This window comes from Arvicanthis niloticus, chromosome 26, assembly GCF_011762505.2.
Source record: "Arvicanthis niloticus isolate mArvNil1 chromosome 26, mArvNil1.pat.X, whole genome shotgun sequence".
NCBI lineage: Eukaryota > Metazoa > Chordata > Mammalia > Rodentia > Muridae > Arvicanthis > Arvicanthis niloticus.
Window position 1 is genome coordinate 8321505 of NC_133434.1, and position 22302 is coordinate 8343806.

The 22302-nt window shown below is 38.6% G+C and overlaps 3 protein-coding genes across 3 annotated transcripts; 1 reads left to right on the top strand and 2 right to left on the bottom strand.

The window, feature by feature from the left end:
• The first annotated feature begins 662 nt into the window (after window positions 1-662).
• Window positions 663-6386, top strand: LOC143438846 (olfactory receptor 8D2-like). The gene is made up of 2 exons (XM_076924526.1): window positions 663-983; window positions 4477-6386. The coding sequence occupies exon 2, from the start codon at window positions 4780-4782 to the stop codon at window positions 5710-5712; it is 933 nt and encodes a 310-aa protein (XP_076780641.1). The 5' UTR covers window positions 663-983; window positions 4477-4779; the 3' UTR covers window positions 5713-6386.
• A 4185-nt stretch (window positions 6387-10571) lies between these two features.
• On the bottom strand, window positions 10572-14438 carry LOC143438847 (olfactory receptor 10D3-like). Its single transcript, XM_076924527.1, has 2 exons — window positions 14263-14438; window positions 10572-13251 (listed from the first exon to the last, which is right to left on the bottom strand). The coding sequence occupies exon 2, from the start codon at window positions 13231-13233 to the stop codon at window positions 12301-12303; it is 933 nt and encodes a 310-aa protein (XP_076780642.1). The 5' UTR covers window positions 13234-13251; window positions 14263-14438; the 3' UTR covers window positions 10572-12300.
• A 6341-nt stretch (window positions 14439-20779) lies between these two features.
• On the bottom strand, window positions 20780-22302 carry LOC143438848 (putative olfactory receptor 10D4). Its single transcript, XM_076924528.1, has one exon. The coding sequence runs from the start codon at window positions 22300-22302 to the stop codon at window positions 21322-21324; it is 981 nt and encodes a 326-aa protein (XP_076780643.1). The 3' UTR covers window positions 20780-21321.

The window sequence follows — 22302 nt, forward strand, 5'->3', positions numbered from 1 at the left end:
GACAACTCACGAAACTGTTAAACTTTAATGAAGAAATGAACAAAGAATTCAAAAGGGTTTAGAAGACTGGCCAAGAACAGCTCAGAAATTCACATTGAGGTGTAAACTGATAGCCACATGTACATGTATTCGTTCCATAGCCATACATTTGAGAAAATGATTGAAAACCCAGGATATACCATTTAATCATAGAAAGGAAGTAGATCACATTTTCTTTATCATCACATATGATATCCCAAAGTACCAAGTTGGCTGAAAATAAGATGAGATACTCCCCAAATTTGGAAGTAGCAAAGTGAAGTTGAAATGAAGAAAACTAAGGGCAGATGCTTAATGTTGGTTTTGATAAAGCAACTTGATCATCCAAAAGGTTTGAAAAGTTTTATATGCATATTGGAGGTAGTGAATGTGTTCAAAATACATGATATACTTGAAAGAAATTGGCTACGTTATACTCAATACTATGCACAATGAATATACATAATTAAGTATTGACAAACACTTGGTATTATTAACTCATTATTAATATCCACAACACTCATGGGGAAGGGAGTTTCTTTGTTTTAGACTCCTGTGGGATTAAGAGTATGGATGTTTCTATAGTGCTAGCAGGTATAGATTTGGTAATTATTTTCCCTTTAGAGTCAAACTCCTGGCATGACAAGCCCCTAAGAAGAACAGTGGTTCATAATTATTTTATCTGGTCCAAATAGATCTGAATAGGATTTTCTCATAAGAGAAGACTAGCAGGCCATAGGATCACTCTTCTCAGTCTACTTAGTTGAGTCCTCTTATTCTTAAGTCAAATTCATGAAATCTTATACCAAATCTACTCCACCATATGTTCACAATCTGGAAGACATTAGATTCAGTATCTGATGACCAAGTAATTCAGTAGTTGTGTGTTTGCATGAATACACTTCATGAAACTAAAACTAAAATCAAATATGACCAGCTACACTCTTCTTGCTGATAATATTCAGGTGAGTCCTCGCATTGATAAGATATTGTAGTTAAAATTTAGCTTTGAATGATGGTTAAACATTCTTAATATCTATGCTGATAAAACTATTGTTTATGTCCAGTTGGAAAGGAAGTACCATATGCTTCATGACGGAGAGCAGAAAGTACAGTGCACACAGAGCACTGCTCCCGTAGGCGCTGTGTCTAATCTCAAACTCTATCCTAATCCCAAACTCGTTGCTTTCTTCCCCATTACAACCACACTTGTGCTGACATTCATTATCAGTGGTGAAGTTTACAGAGTGCTCTTGGGTGCATTAACACACATATTGCAGTGCTTGGTCAGGTCATGAATCCCTTTAACTAAACAGAAACTGGCATTAACCTATATTCTATATTTCCAGAGAACTTAGTCAATTTTTAAACTATCACAAATATTACTAACTCTTAGGACACTTAATAAAGTATTATTAAAGGTCAGAAAGGGCCCCCTTCTCTCCTTACAATTAAGAATTCAGATTTCTTAAAAGCAATCTTACAAAACACCAAGTCATTCCTGACGTCATCTAAGACCCCTTTACTCCATAACAATTTTCCTATCTGTACCTTTCTCCCTTGATTGTAATTCTCATATCAAATCATGCATGTTTTAAGTAAAACTACTAAAGCATTTTGAGGCTTGAACATTACCCTGCTCTTCATCTCTCCTTATCCAACATCTATATTTCCTAGAATTACCATCATCAATGTCCCAAATATATTGAAAAATGAAATGATCTTTGTATCTAGTACTCTGTCAGGAAAAAAAAATGTCTAAACCATGTGTGTCAGTGGCACAGTCTATAAGAAAGTATATTTTAAATACTTACAGACGTGTTAAATTTTGGCTATAGGATTCATTCATACTTGCTGGTTAAATTGATAAAGAAATATAAAAATAAAAAATAATAAAACCAATAAAAGCAAAGACAAAGAACAGAGAGAAAATATAAGACTATTTTGTACATTACTTGAATAGTATAAGACTAGTCAGGGTGTGTATGTGGAAGCCAGTACATAGAAAAACCCTGCCAGAAGAACAGAGAAAGAACACATAAACGCACACTCTGTCTAGAAGCTGCCAGTTCTTTACAACAAATTCCCAGACTATTACTCTAGACATACAGCAATGGGAAGCAAATGAAAAGGGTAAATATGTAAAACGAATAGAAGAAAAGAGAGTAAAGGTTTGAAGCAGCCTTAATGTCCAGCAGGATTCCTGGTAATGACAGTGAAACCCACTAACAAAATATTACTCATAGTTTAATGCCTACCTGACACTGTTTTAATGTCTCGATCCAGTCTCTTAGCAGTGAATTTGTTCTGATGACTCAGAAGACCACATTCCAAGCAGATATCACTCCTGAGTTCTAAACTCATGCACAGTTTCCTAATCAACAAGTCCATTCAGTCCTGAAATTGGCATCAATCTGGGTATGTGCAAAGCAGGAAAATTACCTCCTAACCCCAAACTCTGGCAGGACTCTCAAGTGCTCACAAGTCATAGATATCACCCTTATCAAATGGACCTCACTCTTTTCTAGTTTACGGTCTCTGCATTAGTAGTGTGCTCAGCCACACTACACAACAGTACCTCTACATGAGTCCCTGGACATATGTCTCTTTGACACCATAATAACTATTCTTGACATAATAAACAGAATCCTAAGAGGTCCTTATGAAATGTAACAGAAAGTAAAATGGACTACCATGACAAACAACACACACACACACACACAAGAGCAGCAGCAGCTCAGCACAACTAGAATAAGATTTAGGGCTTTTATTTGCTTGCTTTTTGAGAGCAGGGCTGTGTCTCATTTAGTATTGCAATTCTGGAATGTAGAAAGTTTCTCAGTTGTTTTGGGTGAGCAAATGAGTGGACCGTTGCAAAAGCCACAAGTTATGTAAATTACTCTTCTCTGTAGGTAAGAAGACTGAAGTTTACACAAGAGAAGTGACACCTTCAATACCACAGGGAGGGGAGGTGACCATGGCTGAAACTTACCAGCAACATAATTAAAATATAACACAAGACAGTATATAATAGTTGTTACTATAAGAATTCGAGGTAAACATGGAGTATGGAGGAGTCAAAACAAAGAAATTTCATGAAACTACAAATTACCTGGTAGCTGAGATTTTGTAAGTTCCTTGAGGAAATACAAACAATTTTGTGGTAATAGCGTGGGTATGAGAACATGAAAATAGGAATACTTCCAAAATAGGAAAGAGGTAACTTCTAAAACATCAATTATCTTTCTTTGCCTGAGATCAGTACTTAAGAAGTGTTAGAGAATAAGGCTAGCCACCTAATTGCTTAGCGCTGTTTCTCATAGACTGTCATTACTACAGTATTCCACCAGCCCAAACCTAGTCTTAGTAATCCAGTTATATTTTATCTCAGCCTTTGTAACCAGAGGTCTATTTTCTTATCATTTTACTGATTCATTTCAAAGAGGAAGTGTTTCATTTCCTATAATGTTCTGAAATTGAAGATGTTTACATGCTTCAGTCTGTCATCATTGTCCTCTAAGTTTCTATTGTAAGACACAAGAGACTTTTGCCCCAGGTTAACCTCAGTATGTTAATGTGTCCCTGTGTCTTTCCTATGCCATTTTTTTTCCACCTTAAGGTGAGTTAACGTCAATGCAATCTTATTGAAACACACAAGAGGCCAAAGTGCTTTTAGTATTTAGTAAAGTGTCCAACACTCTGGCATAACACCGCCCTAGATCACATGACGAACAAAATTAGAGGAAATCGTCAAGAAGTAGAAATAATGAGAATAATGAAGAAGTTGCCATTCATTTTGTGCTCAGACTTAAAAAGGAACTGTTGTAGGGTAGAAATATTTTTGTTGTTGTTAAAGAAAATAGGCAAATACATAAGAACTGATCTTAACATTCACTAATAAACTTGGGAAAATCTCTATAAACACATATAAAAGGGGGAAATAATATTACCTTCCAGAAAAATCAACAATCTCTGATTTCTCATGTGTAAAGCAGACAGCTCTCTCATGTGTGACTCTGAAGCCTTGGTCACATAAGTGGACCTTCAGTGCTCTACCTCCCACAGGAGTACCTACGGTCTTGGTGTCTTCTTTTCTCTTTCCCACTTTCCTTCAGCACATGACAACAGGGTTCACAGCACCTTCTAACCACCATTTCTAAAAGGGTGTTATTCTTCTCATATCTCTATGACTCAGGGGAAGAGCAAGAGGAATTAAATTCAAGACCAGAAATGAAGAAGGGAGGTGAAACACTTAGAAGGAAGCAAAGTCCCTGTTCTTAGAGTCAGGGACTTAGTGATCAAAATAAAGAGGAAACTCAAGGGTCATCGGTAAGGGAAGTTCAAGGTCCCAATCATCAAAGACAATAGCTGGTGCAGATAGAACCTACCAAACGGGAAAACATCTCTGAGCAGGTGCTCCTGAAAGGTGCTTGAATAATAGTTATCCTTCTTTTACAGGAAAAGCTAGCGCTTATGGAGCTTCGTTTGTAGAGACAACATGAGTCTCACATTTAAATGTCACAAGAGGATAAGAAAGCAGAAACCCAATGAGTTTCACTTCCCAAGGCATGGAATAAAAAAATGAAGCCAAATGGAATGTAATCTTGATGATAGAGGATATTCAAACAGTACTATCAGTATGTTGAATTTTGGTTCTATTGAAAAATAAGTCACTTGCCAAATTGCAAACTGCTAAATACTACCGATTGATAGTTTGCCTCTCTCCATTGAGCCACTCGACTCATCAGATCTGGGAGAAGAATGAGCCCAGGAAATCACTCTGAAGCATCCTTCTTTGTCCTTGAGGGGTTGACAGACAAGCCTGGGCTCCAGATCCCACTCTTCTCCCTGTTTCTATTGATCTATGTGGTCTCCGTGGCAGGAAACTTGGGCTTAGTCTTTTTAATCAGGATTAGCTCTCAGCTCCACACACCCATGTATCATTTCCTCGGTAACTTGTCCTTCATAGATCTCTGCTACTCCTCTGTTATAATCCCCAAGATGCTGGTGAACTTTGTTTCCGAGAAGAATTTTACAGCCTTTCCTGAATGCATGGCCCAACTGTTTCTGTTCTCTTTCTTTGGTATTGATGACTCCTACATGCTAACAGCCATGGCATATGACCATTATGTTGCTATCTGCAACCCCTTGCTCTACAATGTCACCATGTCCCACAGAGTTTGTATGCTACTGTCCACTGCTGTGTATACTTTGGGGGCCTTCGGGGCCACAGTTCATACCAGCTACATATCCAGTCGTTCCTTCTGTGGAACTAATATCATTCACCACTACTTCTGTGACATCCTCCCTCTTCTAAATATAGCTTGCTCTAGAGACTATACCAAGGAGTTTGGGGTGATGATGGTTGTTGGATTTAATGTTTTTGCAAGTGTGTTTGCCATCTTCATCTCTTATGCCTTTATCCTTGCCAGCATCCTGCGAATACGTTCAGCTGATGGCAGGTCTAAAGCCTTCAGTACCTGCAGCTCCCATCTTGCAGCTGTGGGAGTCTTCTATGGCTCCATCATCTTCATGTATTTTAAACCATCTACAGGTGACACAACCCAGGAGAAAGTGGCTTCTGTCTTTTACACCACTGTGATTCCCATGCTTAATCCCCTTATATATAGCCTGAGGAACAAAGATGTCAAAGAAGCCATTAAAAAGGCTGTGAGTAGTGGGCTATTCTCTTAGTCTGTGTAGGAAAAATAATTCATCTTGAAGCTACAAATTTAAACGTTCATTTTGTCTTTTTTCATTTTGTCTTTTAAATTGTCTTGAATATAAGAATAACTATTCCAAGTTGAAGGATCACCTCAAAATAAAATGTCTCTGAGATTTGTTTTTGGTGAACCTCACTTCCCCATTTAAGTGTCGTCTCTACTCCCAAAGTAGTTCTTTTCATTATCTCTAGTCTCTCTAGCCTACTTTCTGACCTACTGGTATATAAACGTATATGAATAAATGAGTGTGTATGTGTGTGTGTGTGTGTGTGTGTGTGTGTGTGTGTGTGTGTGTGTTAATTCATCAAATACTACTAAGAAAAAATAAACTTAAAGACATGCAAAAATCCTATGTCTGTTTTATGAAATTTAAAAATTACATTTATTAGTTTATGGAAGAGGGCATGGCAGAGTATCAGAGGACAAAATGAAAGAGTTAGCTCTCTCCTTTTCCCATGTGGCTTCTGGAGATCAGGTCATTGGGCTTGGTGACAAGCTTCCTAACCCTCTAACCCACCTCACTAGCCTACAGCCATATTTTAAAGGACAAATATATAAACATGAAGACTGAGGGGAAAGAATATGAAAGTGAAAAGAAGAAGAGGCAAATTCAAAAATAGTGAGAGGAGGCAGAATTCTGGATATATCCTGTACTACTCATGTCTTTGATTGAAAGACAAGAATCATAATGGAAAACCACTTAAATGTTTTGGACCTTGCAACTGGAATATTAAAGGTGGCAACTTCCAATGACACAGAATTGAGGAGTCTTCCTATGTGAGAACACATTCAGTTAACAACACTAGTGGACAGATCTTCACCAAAAACCTCCCTTTAAGGAATACCGTTTGAACAGCAGCACATATTATTGAGACCATTTTTTTTTTCAGGAAGAAAAAAAACACTAGTTAGTATTAATATAATTACAGAAAGCAAATATGATCAGGATACCAAGGAGTATTTTTCCCTAAATAACTTCCACGTTTCACATAGAGCCTTTCCCCTGAAATGAAATCGGAATTAACAATAAGATAAAAGCCAAAGGGGTAAATCCAGAGCTGGGAAGAGCAGAAACACATGGGGTCAAAATAATGTGTTGTCTCCTATTTTTTTGCCATATCTAAAAGTATCAGAAGAGAGTTATTAAATTAGGATTTAGGAAATCTACATCAATATTTTTCAAAACATCCATATCAACTCTGGCTGGTTTCTATGCAGTTTCTTTATAGTCCTTTCAGTGTAGAAGAAGTGTTCTTGTTTATAGCATCTTCAAAACAAAATAAATGAAGTTACCCAGCATGTACCTCCTTTATGACACTCATTTCAACAGCAATTTAACGCTAGTTCTGGTAAGAGTTAGACATATCTGTCTTCCAATCTAGAAGGTAGGATCTCTGACAATCATGAACACGTGTCTTTTACATTTTGCCCCCATATCCTAGAATAATAAATTATGTAAAGCTACTCAAATGATGACAGATGAACAAATAAATGAATTTCTGTGCATAAAAAATATTTTTTAAAAAATTAATTGCATTTGCAGACAAATGCTTAGATACATATACTGCATCCCTCTGAGAATGAATCTTCTTGGACTATGTTTCTAATGGGTTTTTTTTATAATTACCCAAATGGATTTCTGTAGCTTCTTGAACATTATTCCAAGACGACATGACTAGAGGGCACTAGAAAAAAAGAGAAAATATGTAACTCAGTAATTAATAACATAAATATCAATAGCTACTTATTAAATACCATCAGTTGGCTATGACACCCTAAAAGACTTTTAATTAAAAATATCTTTCCTTCCACCAATCTAAATAATATTTCATTGTGTAAATGTACCATGTTTCCATTATCCATTCATAAGTTAACGGACATCTACATTGTTTCCCGTTTCTGGCTATTATGGATAGAGCAGCAATAAGCATGGATGACACAGACCTAAGTTCTTCCTCCATCATTCCTCAGCCATTCTTCTTCAGACCAACTCTATTCCTCTTTCTACTTCTCCTGACCCTAGACCTTTTAAAAAATTCAAAACACATTAAATGTCTCAGGTCCTGTTAAAAATATACAGTCTTGGTGGTGGCAATGTTCTTGAATTAGTCACGGACAGAGCAGGTGCTAATCCATTGCATGTCCTGGCCTGATACCTGGCTTGACAGCTAAAGCTGTCTTATGACTAGGACTCATAAATACTAAACCAAGTCAAATTCAGGCAGTAAAGCAGAGGAGAAGGAAAACAGACAGAGACCTGTGGGTAGCCGTGCCACCCACAGACCTGCCCTCCAGCACATGGCAAAGGCAGGCCATAGACACCTGCTTGTCACCATACCATGCCATGCAGCATTATTGGAAGATGTCGTCTAGGGACATTGCCAGCTTGCAGTGGGATGTGCAAATATGTGGTGGTCAGATGGGAGAGAAAGAGAAGTGAAGCAGCTTGAGCATTGTGAACAGAGATGGAACTGGAAACTCAAGGGTGAGAGGAGTAGCCTGGAGTGGCCAGTGCCACCACCACGGGCCATGTTGAGCTTCCAACCCAAGCTGGCACTGAGGGTCATGTTTAATTCCGTGGCTGAGAATGGGCCCTGCACTTAACCTGGGCAGCACATTACCCCAAGGGTAAGAGCACAGGAGAACTAGCTCTGCCACTAATCTACTGTGAGGTGGTGTGAGGGGTGGCGTGATTCCCTCCACCTCTTGCTCCTAATCATCTGTAGCAGTCGAAAGAACTGGCTCTGAGATCATGAGAGTAAACGAGCTGGCCCTGTCCTCGCCTGCTCAGGAAGTTGGGCCCTGCAACGGCTTCTGAGCAGCACAGTAGAGCTGGCCCCAATAGAGAGGGTGCAGGTAAGCAGACCGAATAGCAATGGTAAGAGCATGTGAGAACTGGCTCCGACCCTCATCTGGAGTGATGTGGCATAGGTATGGAAGTGATGTCTTCCACCTCACCTCCTGTAACAGCTGGGCAAGCTGGCTCTGGAGTTATGAAAGCAAGAGAGCTATCTCTGTCACTTCACTGGCTGTAGTACTAGGGAGAGTGGGTCCTGCTCCTGATCTAGGCAATAGAGTGGAGCTGACCCTGCTAGCAAAGGCACAGGTGAGCTCACACTGAGGATGTGAGAACGAGAAAGCTGTTCCAGCCCCTTACAGGCCGCAGTACTTGGGAGAGTGATCCCTGAACCTCGACTGGGCAACTCAGTGGAACAAGCTGAGAAGGCATGGGTGCAGGTGGGCAGGCCCCAAGAGCATGAGAGTAGGAGAGCTGTACCTACCTCCTGCCAACGGTGGCATTATGTGGCCTAGCCAGAGCAATACTGGAGAGCTTGCCCAGGTGGTGCAGATAAGGGAGAGCTGGCAGGCTGACCAGCTCAGCTACCACCCAGGCCCAGATCCAGTGCTGGGAATTGGCGAATGCCAAACTCTATCTCATCTGCAAATGATTTGGGACATGAAAATGTTCCAGTCCTGCTGTTCCAAAGCTACAGTATCTTCATGACACAGGACAACAATGGATAACTGGGAGGAGTCCCAATGACGATCCTATACTGATGGTGTCACAAAAGCCAGAGATATTGAACCACACCAATGATTCATTGCAATGAACATTTGCAAGTGAAGATGTATGGACAGAGGTATATACTGTGGGACACACTGTGACACACTACAGTTTCCATGATGAGATGTTTTCTATGCTTTGGTTTGTTGTTATTGTTTGTTTGTTTGTTTGTTTGTTTGTTTTGCCTGTGTGTCTTACAAGGGGGTAGAGAGAGACTGCAAGGGTGAAAGGTCAAAATGAGGGGATGGGGAGATGAGCAGGGAGCTGGGGTGCATGATGTGAAACTCACAAAGAATCAATAAAAAGTTATACATCGATATATGATTGATAGATAGATGATAGATAGATAGATAGATAGATAGATAGATAGATAGATAGATATTCATTCTTGAGTTCCTATAAAATCAAAGACAACTCAGATACCATCTTATTCCAAATGAGAACAATCAGTGTATCATTATAATCAATTCCAACAAAACCAAAATCCAGCAATGTAAATCAAATCTTGTAGTCCAAAGTCTAGGTATTGGTCTCACACATGATCTTCTGGGCTCCACAAAACATGGGTGCAAACAGCTTATCTCATAGGCTCCTGTCAACTCACCTGCACACTTGCCACTGTTTCTGGTGTCTCTTGGGATCGTGCATACCCTAAATCTTCACTGCAAGTGAAGCTGCACCTTCAAGAATGAGGCCTCTCTTCATAAATTCAAACACTGTCACATTTTGCCAGGCATCTTCTGCTCTCCGTGACCCCTTCTTGCCTTATATCTAAGCATTCATACATTATATGTATGCATTTCAAATGTCTTACTACACAAAACCCACATAAGGAAGCTGTGTTTGTGCATTATCATGTTGTTTGAGCAACAATTCCTGGGTAAGACTGATAAATGAACTTCTACATCAAAAAGTAACCAACAAAGCTAGAGAGACAACTCAACAGGCAAGGGCATCTATCTTTAAGACTAACAACCTGAGATCAATGCCCAGAGTCTGTATGGTGGGAAGAGAGGACCAGATCATTCAAGATAACCTCTGACCTCCACATATTCAGGCACACACACGTACACCACACACACACACACACACACACACATACACACACACATACACACATACACACATACACACATACACACATATACACACATACACACACATACACACATACACACACACATATATATACTAAATAAATGTAAAAATAATTTTAAAGTAACAGTAGATGATTTTATTAGATATTGCTGAATTACTCTGTCACTTTTATCAACTTATGTTCTCAACAAATTATATATAAGACCATTTATACTCTTATTATTGTTTTATTTGTTATTGCACAATTAAATACCTGAGATCCTTTTTTTCTACTGACTCCATATATAAATTCTGTACAGAATATATGGCACAGCATTTAAATACTCTTCACAGATAACATCAGCAAGCAGAAAGGGAAGAATAGTACAAGGGACCACTGGAGATCAGAGTCAGTTACACTGAGTGCTTAGGTTACAGCTCTTACTATTTTTATTTCAATAATCAAGTATATAAGGTTTCTTGTTTGTTTCTTTGTTTGCTTGCTTGTTTGTTTTAAGACAGGGTTTCTCTGTGTAGCACTGGTTGTCCCAGGATTCTCTCTGTATACCAGACTTGCCTCAAACATAGATAGAACAACAAGTCTCTGCTTCTAGAGTGCTGGGACTAAAGGTACATGCTACCACACCTGCCTGTAAGGTTTTATTTTAATGTCATGGAATATAGTGCAGCTTTAACAAAGCTATTCCACAGCCAGTTATAGATTACACCCCTTTGAGTTTGGGGGGGGGATTTTTTTGTCATTTTTTGTTTGATACCTTATTTGGCCCCGTTTTTAGATTGAGTGTAGAAGTATATTCTTGTGTGTGGCATAGGTATAGATTCTGTTTACTCTGCTTTATAAAATACCATTCTTAGATTGGTTGTCTCCTTCATTAAAAGACACCGTGTCTTCTCGGCTTTTTTTTTTTCAATGATGTCTACATATTTCAGTTCTATATGACTTCACTCTTTTGGGATACTATATTCTACTGTACACACTGTACTTGATTCAGAAATAGCCTCTTCTAAAATTTTGGATTGTTTGTATTATAGTATCAGCTAAATATTATTTCTCTTATAAATTTTCTAATGACTTTTCTCTTTTAAAAAGTAGGTTTCAGCATTAGAGATCCTAGATGTCCTGCGATTCTGCTGTAGTGACGTAAGCTCAGTATAGACTGCCCCTCTCAATAACTTTGAGCAGAAACCTGGACAGCATATCAAATAATCCAATCACATAGAACCATGGGCATAAATGAAACGAAAATCCAAGTTCACTGCCAATGGACTACAAGCATAACTGTAAAATCAATTTGAAGGTATCTAAACATCTAAACTCATGCTATCAGAATTAGCCTGATACTCAAAACAAACCTACAAACCTGTAATGAATATATCTGCAGTGAATATTAACGAAACCTTAAAACTGAGAAAAGAACCCAAAAGAAAGTAAAAGAGGGTGTTAAGAATGGAAGAGTACAGCTCGAGTGAACATCTTTCTCAAGTAAAGGATGTGTCAATTTGTTGTCCATTGACAAAAGGTCACTCTGACAACAAACATACAACTAACATTATATAAATTCAACAGGTTATATTTAGGAATATATGCATATACAAATATAGAGAGACAGATATACTTATGTATGTGCAATAAGCTTAGTGAATAAAGATGCTATAAATTTGAATAAAAGAGGAAGGGATATATATGAGGTTTTGGTGGGAGGAAATGGAAGGACAAAATGTTTTAATTATAATCTCAAAAATTAAAAAATATACAAATACATGCTTCTATCAAGCAAATATCTACAATCAAAATATCAAGTATGCCACAAATGCTTTTAAAATCACGTGAAAATAAGAGCAACTTCTATCCAGTAATAGAGATAAATCTGTGAAAAAGAGATTTTGACATAAAGCTTACTTCCCAGGAGTGCACATCCCTTGTGCCAATGCCTTTCTCAAAGCCACCTTTACCTCCTTGTTTCTCAAGGAATATATCAAAGGATTGAGGGAAGGAGTAACAATATTATTCAACACTTGAACCACTGAATCCAGCCAAGGACTGGAGGCAGGTCTGAGGTAAATGAGGACCACTGGACCATAGAAGAGCAGGATGGATGTCAAGTGGGCACTGCAGGTGGAGAAGGCTCTGCGCCTGCCTTCAGAAGAACGGATTTTCAAGATGGAGATAACAATGCGAGAGTAGGAAATGAGGATAAGGAGGAAGCACACCAGTGCAACAAGACCTACATTGATGAAACTTACAGCCTGTGCCAGAGAGGTGTCTGCACAAGCCAGGGGCAGCACCACTGGGATGTCGCAGAAAAAGTTATCCACTTCATTGGGTCCACAGTAGGGTAACTTGAAGATGAGAAATGTGAGGACAGATGCATGCAGACAGCTCCCCATCCAGGTGGCCACAGTCATGGAGCCACACACCCATGAACTCATTATAACTGTGTACCTCAAAGGGTGACAGATGGCTGCAAAGCGGTCATAGGCCATCACGGTGTACAGGAAGCATTCAGCACAGCCCAGGAAATGGTAGAAGAAGAGCTGAGAGGCACAGCCCTGGTAAGAGATTGTGTGGCTGTGTCCAGTGAGGTAGAGCATCATCTTTGGGGAACTCACAGAAGGGAAAAAGATATCAAGCACTGACAGGTTTCCCAAGAAGAAATACATGGGTGTGTGAAGGTTGGCAGAAGTCAGGATGGCCAGCAGAATGAGTAGGTTTCCTGGAAGAGTGAGCAGGTAGAAGGCCAAAAAGAGAACAAAGAGTATCCTTTCCAGCCCAGCTGTGTGTGGGATTCCCATCAGGAGGAATTCAGTTACCAGAGTGCAGTTCCTCATTTTCAAGTTCACTTACTCCTAGAAGATGAAAAGATTGACACACTCAGCTGAACTTCCAAAAAAAATTCAGTCTACAGAACCCACTGGAAATCATTTATTGTGAATACTTCCAAAATGAGGTTTCATCTAATACTGTCACCAGTTAATTTTTGATATTGAATTGTCCATTCATTTATTTTTAACTGTTCCCTAAAACTTAAGGAGCTGAACTTGAATTTAGAATTTGAGCATTGACAGTATAGAAGAGTGGTTATCAACCTGCCTAGTGCAGCAACCCTTTATTACACTTCCTTGTGTTGTGGTGAACCCCAGACAAAAATAATTTTCATTGGCATTCCTGTAATTTTGCTACTGTTATGAATCATAATGCAAATATCTATATGTAGGATGTCTGATAAGCAACCCCTGTGAAAAAGTCGTTCAACCTCCAAAGAAATCACAACCCACAGATTGCAAACCACTAGTATAGAGTAACATTCACAGTTCTGAACATCTAAGTTCAAATGTCACATCAGCTCCTCACTCTGAATCCAGATGAGTTTGTCAAATTTCTCTGAACTATTTATCATGATATTTAATAGCCATATCAGAAAAATGATGGCTACACTCTAATCTACAAAAAATTATATAATACTGTTGACATGAGTGATTCGTAAAATTTCTTTCTTTTCTTCAAAGTCAGTACAACTGAAAACTGAAATTTATCTGGTGGACACATGAGAAAACAAAAGACCAAACATAATATTCAGTATTTGGAAAAGCCATTTACAGTTGACAGTGTTATTAACTGCTTCAATACAGAGTAGTTTATGCTCTCAAAAGTCATGATTCAAACTACGACTGTGTGCTGTCCACATGAGTGTTTGTAAGGTGCATGGTCATCATGCAGACGGTAAGAACATCAAGTACCATGAAAATATAAACTCAGGCAAATACAAGTAAGCATGGGCTCTTACTCCTTCATAGAGACATACACCTCAAAAGAGAAGATGCTAAAATCAGAAAGCATTCCAGAAAACAGTCACTTACACACTGAAGATTACTGTACAATGGACTAAACCCCATGCCCACATCCACCTCCTCTTATTGGAAGGGATGAAACAGAACAGCTTGACTATGAAGCCAGAGGAGTGGGGAGGGGGAGTCTTCTCAGCATAAAACCTAACTGATGAAGCCTGGAATCTGTGACTCAACAGGACTCATGCCCTGAGAGACAGAGCAGCAGCTAGCTAGCCACTAAGGAGTAATAAATATTGTTAGTCTCCTTTGGGACTCTCTTCTCCCATGACCTGACTAGAAAGTATAGAACAGAGGGATCAATTAGCTGAGAAGACCTCTTCTTTGTTCCATCCTTCCTTCTCATCTCTGCTTTTCTTCTCATTCTCCCTAGAGTAATAGGATGTACTCACCTAGCCAGGTATTTAAGGAAAGCTCCTTTATAGTAAATCTCCAGGTTTCCCTGGAAGAGTGCCATCCCTAGGGTTCAAACCCTTCCAATTACCTAGTTCTTTGGGGATCCTGATTGAATAAAAAGCAGAGATTAGAAAACTACATAGAGAAAAGTGGCAAGCACCTAATATTGTACTGATTTCAAAAAGAAAGCGAAAAAAAAAAAAAGAGCCCAACTTATTGTGTAATACTTTGTTGTGGTTTTGATAAGAAGTATGCCCATGAGCTCAGACATTTGCATACTTGGTCCCCAGTTTGTGGTGTTTTATGAGGAGGTCATGGAACCTTGAAGAGGTATAGACTATTTCTAGATAAAGTACTTCACTTTAATTGAGGAATTTTTGAAGAGGATTTTGAAGTTTTATAGATCAATCTACTTCCTGTTCTCACTCCACTTCTGAAATGTGATCAGATTACTTCCTGCTCTTTCTACATGCCTCCTCAGTCATTATGGGTGGACTTTACATCTTTGAAATTATAAGCTTAAATAAAGCTTTTTTTCTCTACTTACTTTTTATCATGGCATTTAATCACCATATCAGAAAAGTAACTATTTCACTTTAATCTACAAAAATTACATAATATCCCATAACTATTTCTTTAAATGCTTGAATTTAGATAGTATTTTTTTATCTGAAAATGGTTTCTTAACCCTTAACACAACTATTAATTTTTACCTGGGTATATTTTTAATCATTTTAATGGACTTTAGGGATACTTGGATCAAACTATGTAATAGTACCATAATTGTTATGGGGGTAACTAGATGCCTTCTGGTTGGATATGGCTCCTGCATTACAAAAAATAACTCATTCATGATACCTTAAATCTAGTTAAATTTGATAGTTAGGAAGCACTTAAGCCCTAAGTAGGAACCCATTGTTGTTGTTTGTTAATGTGATCAAACTACTTTCTAAGTATTTGTGTTGATGTCCAGAGATTTCTGCTATTCTCAGCATTGATCACAGAAACTTCTTTTTTGCAATAGGGCAGTGATCAATGCAAAGATGAATAACTGACCAGAGCACTGAGAACAATTGAGGGTGAATGTTCAACATGAAAGGAATATTTATACCTATCCCCTCCAACTTCTAAACTTCAAGGAAGAAGAGACAGAATGAATATAAGAGCCAGTGAGTAGCAAAACAAACTGTGAAATGCTGTCTTCTGTAAATTACATGGCGGCTGGACACATGAACTCACAGCAGCTTGATGTATATAAGATTGAACCACTTAAAACCTTAGCATGGATAAAACTGGGGTTCAAAAGACTCCATAACTAGCTAAGAAGCTATTGGCTATTGAGAGCTACTATAGAAGGAGAGACATGATTAAAATCTTAATTTCAGTATATGAAAGTAATTAGAAGAGCAGATGGTATCTGGGAGGACATATAGATGTCTCTCACATGGATGTGTCTTATTCTATGTGCTTCTGTGATATATTATGATAGCCCAACTAGATGACTCTAATCATAAAATTGCTGGACTAAATATTAAATGAATAAGTTCTGGAGACTTGTGAGATAGCTGAGGGGTTAAGAGCATGGGCGGCTCTTTCAGAGACCTAAGTTCAATTCCCATCAACGAGATGGTGGCTCACAACCATCTGTAATAAATTCTGATTTTCTCTTCTGGATGAGACAGATCACTCATATACAAATAAAAAATAATAATAATTTTTAAACTATTATAAAAAATAAATAGTACTTTTTGTTCCTGTCATAATGTCTATTGGTTATAATTCTATTACATTTGAGGAATAACACATGTTTACTAATAATGTGAACTTCTGGTTCTATAATAATCTTTACCCCACAATGTGTTAAGAATTTATTCTCCAAGTTTACAGAAACAGACTAATGATTATCTCCTTTTGTGAGACATGAGAAAAGAATGTCTGTGGAAGCTGACATTGATAGCCAAAGGACAAAATTGTCAAAGTAAACATTGTGTTAGGAGGAGAAAGATACAGCAGAGAAATTTGTCAGCAAATGCTCACAGAAAAATTCCAGAATGGGATAGCATTGTCTCTACCTAGGGCACTAAGACTGGATTTCAATTCTCTTTCTTGGTTGGTTGGTTGGTTGGTTGGTTGGTTGGTTGGGTTTTTGGTTTGGTTTGGTTTGGTTTGGTTTGGTTTGGTTTGGTTTGGTTGTTGTTGTTATTGTTTTATTTTTAATTACATTTCAATTGTTATCCCCTTTCCCCATTTTGCCCAACCCAGAAACTCCCTATTCTATCCCCCCTCCTCCTGATTCTATGAGGATGTGGCCCCACCCACCCATCTACCCACCCACTTCCACCTCCCTGCCCTTGAATTCCCCCACACTGGGGCATGCAGCATTCACTGGACCAAGGGCTTTCTTTCCCACCAATGCCTGACAAGGCCATCCTTTCCTACATATACAGCTGGAGCCTTGGGTCCCTCCCTATGTGCTCCCAAGCTGGTGGTTTAGACCCTGGGAGCTCTGGTTGGTTGGTATTGTTGCTCTCCCCATGGGGCTGCAAACCCCTTCGGCTCCTTCAGTCTTCTCTCTAACTCCTCCATTGGGAACCCCATGATCAGTTCAATGGTTAGCTGGGAGTATCCGCCTCTGTATATGTCAGGCTCTGGCAGACCTCTAAGGAGACAGCTAGATCAGGCTCCTGTCAGCATGCACTTCCTGGCGTTCACATCAGCATTTGCCTTTGGTGACTGATTGCACATGGGATGGATACCCAGGTGGAGAAGTCTCCAGATGCCCCCTCCTCCAGTTTCTGTTCCATGCTTTGTCTCCATATTTGCTCCCATGAGTATTTTGTTACTCCTTCTAAGAAGGACCAAAGCACCCACATGTTGGTCTTCCTTCTTCATGAACTTCATGTAGGCTGTGAGTTGTATATTGGGTATTGTGAGCTTTGGGGCTGATGTCCACTTATCAGTGAGTGCATAACATGTGTGTTCTTTTGTGACTGGGTGACCTCACTCAGGATGATATTCTCAGGCTCCATCCATTTGCCTAAAAATTTCATGAACTCATTGTTTTTAATAGCTGAGTAGTACTCCATTGTGTGAATTACCACATTTTCTGTATACATTCCTCTGTTGAAGGACATCTGGGTTCCTTCCAGCTTCTGGATATTATAAATAAGGTTGCTATGAAAATAATAGAGCATGTGTCCTTGTTATATGTTGGAGCATCTTCTGGGTATATGCTCAGGAGTGGTATAGCTAGATCCTCAGGTGATGCTATGTCCAATTTTCTGAGGTAAATCCATCCCTGGGGTTTTCAACTAAACCTTCTCTATAGACTTCTCCAGGCACATTCTGTCCTTAAGGTAGAGTCAGTCTCTGTGTTCTGGTCTAAAATCCATTAGTTGCTGTAACTCTATGTGAAACCACACTGTAAGAACAACATAAGCAACATTTCACACTACCTCATTTCAGATTATCTGCTCTGTAAATTGTTTCTTATACAGTTGTTCTTTTTTGTTTTTACAAGTATTATAATTTTTAAAATCACCTTTGAATGGTCACAATACTATGGCCTGGCTTCAAATATTTCAAGAAAAAGAAGCAGTTAGACAAGGATGTTAAGACTATGTAATCAATAAACTTCGTTTAGTTTTACAAATCTCAAAACAATGATTATATTTTGATAATCATTGAAACTACTAACGTCTTCAGTTAAAGGTGAATTAACTTGCAGAAAAACAATGTGTCCATCTAAAGAATTAAAGGAACAGGATGGAAAACTGATTGTTACTCATGAATTTTCAGTAACAAAAATGTGAAAAGAACAGACTTTGGATGGCAAAACCACACTATGGTGTAGCCCTTGCACATGGTTCTCATATAATTTATCAATTTGCATGAGTGCATTGCCATACGTAAGGCTCTGAGATGGTCTTTAGGAGAATGGAACCCTATCCACCTTCTCATGGTCTGGCTTCCAAACTAAAGATCAGTTATTCAGACTCAATCATGGGCTAGTCTAGAAATCACTCCAATATTAGAAAATACAATCTTCATTTGGAAGACTGGTTTTGGACATTTTCAGAGACATATTTGGAAGTTAGCTGCAGTTCTCTGTGATGTTATGTTATCAAAAGACATAGTTGAGACATGATCTGGATTTCAAACAAATGTTAATACTTGTGTTAAGGCTCTTTTAACTGTCAAGTTAAAATTACTTTTGTTTCCTCTACAGTGTTTAATGCAATGTAAATTGCATTGATTGTACGCTTTCTAGATGTGTTAGTGTGTTGTAATCCAGAAAGTCTGTTATGGGGGTCTATCAACCAGCTTTTGTTTTATTACCATGAGTTTCACAGAACCTCGGTCTTCTGAAAAAAGCTTGCAAGTATTGGGAGAAGTAAGTCAGGCTTTAAGCAGAAGCAAGAGGGTAGTGGGCTTGATTATTGCTGGTATAACAGCTTTAATTACATTAATTGCTAGCACCACTGCTTCTGCAATTGCTTTGACACAAGAAGTTAAGACAGCTACTTTTGTTAGTCATTTAGCAAAAAAAAAGTTACTAATGTGTTTAATATACAAGAGGATTTAGATAGACATTTGGAACAATGGATTGATGCTCTTTATCCTATTCAAATTATTGGAAAGTGGTTCAAAGTTTAAGAGTAAGGAGTCATTTCAAGTGTCATGCCAAATACCATTGGATTCATGTTAGTTTTAAATTTTACAGTGGTAGTCATTATAAAAAGGAAAAAGTTTAAAGACACTTAAAGTGTATTTGGCATAATTCTAACGCCTCTCTGGATGATTTATATAGTGAGCTTATAAATTTAAAGAATGCTGCTCTGCTGAGAGTGGATGCAGCAGATACTGCTGATAAAATTACCCTGAGGTCATGGCCTGATGTAAGTATTTCTATTTTGGTCAAGCTTCAAGAATGGCATATGTAGCTTGATTATGTTAGCTCTTTTTGTCCTGGGAATAGTTTTATTCCTGCCCATCGTGTTAAAGCTTTTCTTTAACATCGACATGTTAACAGCCAAAGTACATGGCTTAAAACTGAAAGTGGACACTCAGACAGAGTTATTAAATTAACAAGCTGACAAGCCAAGGACAGGTAAGATTCTGCACAGAGGCTTACCAACCTAAGGCAGAAACTTATTGCTTTTGATAATACATATTCCACAACAGGTAAGGAAGGTAAACATGTCAGAATGACCTAAGACAGGCTCAGTTTTGTTTATGAAATAAAAAAGGGGGAGAAGCAGAGAGCTTTGGGGGCTATTGGCAAGAATCTGACATGGGCCAAGGACAAGAAAATGGACTGCTTGGCAGAAATACGACATTGTCTAAGGACAAGGAAGTGGGCTTCAGGCAGGAATTTGACATTAGGCTAGAACAAATCATTAGAAGTGATTTCAGGCAAAAATCTAAATCTTAGGCTAGAACAAAGAAGTAATTTTAGGCAGGAATCTAAATTTTAGACTAGTACAAGGAAGTAGTCTTCAGATATGAAAATTAATTTGGCTAGAACAGGGAAGTAGGCTCAGATATTTTGGTCATACTGATAAGCCCTTAGAAACAGTGATCACGGGAATATTCATGGAACTTTATTGCCTTGCTTGCTCTTTGACTATTTGTGTTTATTGTCTTGCTTGTTCCTTGAATATTTGCATCAATTGTATTGTTAGTTCCTCAACCTAGAACTGACCTTAATACTTGCATGTAGTTAAAATGGTATAAAAGCAAAAATGAGGAGTAGGGATGGGATAGGGGTTTTCTAGAAAAAAGAAGTGGGGAAAGGGTACAGCATCTGAAATGTAAATAAATAAAATTTCCAATAAATACTTGAAAATAAAATAAATTTAGAAAATAAAAAGGAGAATGGAGCCCAATCTCCCTTCTCTTGGTCTGGCTTCCAAATTACACTGATTTCTTTACCACCAACATTTGTGTCCTGAATGTTGAATTTTGAGTGAGAACTAGTCATCCCAGGATCCTCTATCAATTCTTCTTGCTTCCTGGGAGTGTGTGAGTACTTTATTATGCAAAATTTAATTTTCATATACCAGTCACAGTTCGCAACAAGCAAATCAACACCCTCGCACTTTAATCAATGAGACAGCATCTTGTGAGGTAATACAGAACATTCTTGAGGATATTTGAACTTGATGTCTCTCATACATGGATTGTTTTTTCCTTCTAAGTTTGATTATTTTCATAATGATTGACAGGATAAAGACACATTGACTAACTTCTATCCTAGTTTCAAATTCCTTATTTTATCAATGGCAATGAGCCTAACTGAGTGGCCAAAGTGGTATCTAGTAGAATATAGAAAGATAATATTGGAAAGGAATGATAAGAGGGATTAAAAGAAACATAAAATACTCAACAGCTTCTAGAAAGGTTCAGTTTCATAAAAAAAAAAAATCAAAACTGAAATCCACACATAGATTGTGCAGAGCATAAAGGCTCATTGTTTTGGCAAATTGCAATTAATTAAAACACTGTATTAATTTGCAAAGTCTTCTCTCCAGTATTAAATCCACATATCAGCCCAAATTAAACCCTGCCTTGTGAGATTCCCAAGAACTACGTTTGATCATCTTACTCATTTGGCAACAGGAACTCACCAAGAGAAAACCTTAAACAACATCAAAATTATATACGGAATGATTTCTATTCCTTATACCCCAAAGGTTGCATTGCTTGACTTAATACCTTTCTCAGGGCTAATTTCACCTCCTTGTTTCTCAAAGAATAAATCAGAGGATTCAAGGTAGGTGTGACAACATTATTAAACACCTGGACAACAGAATCTAGCCAGGGACTAGAAGCAGGTCTGAGATAAACAAGAATCACAGGACCATAGAACAACAGAATGGATGTGAAGTGGGCACTGCAGGTGGAGAAGGCTCTGCGCCTGCCTTCTGAGGAACGGATTTTCAGGATGGAGATCACAATACGAGTGTAAGAAGTAAGAACTAGGAGGAAACATGTGAGCGCAACAACACCAACATTAGTAAAACTCACAGTCTGTGCTAGAGAGGTGTCTGCACATGCCAGGGACAGCACCACAGGAATGTCACAGAAGAAACTGTCCACCTCATTGGGGCCACAGTAGGGTAACTTAAAGATAAGAAATGTGAGGATGCTCCCATGGACAAAGCCCCCCAGCCAAGTGCCCACTGTGAAGCAGGTACACACCCAATGGTTCATGATGATCGTGTATCTCATAGGGTAACAAATAGCCACAAAGCGGTCATAAGCCATCACTGTATACAGAAAGCACTCAGTACACCCCAGGGTGTGATAGAAGAAAATCTGCGAGGCACAGCCTTGGTATGAAATAGTTCGGCCTTGTCGTACTAGGTAGTCCATCATCTTAGGAGAATTCACAGAAGGAAAGAATATGTCAAAAACTGCCAGATTTCCCAGGAAGAAATACATGGGAGTGTGGAGGTTGGGACAAGCCAGGATGGTGAGAAAGATGAGCAGGTTCCCCAGCAAGGCGAAGACATAGAAGACCAGGAACAGGGTAAACAACATGCTCTCTAGTCCTTCAGTGTTGGAAATTCCCAGCAGGATGAACTCTGTCACAGAGGAGTAGTTCCTCATGCTCATGGCACAGGCAGCCCTGGAGAAGAGAAGCAAAGACAT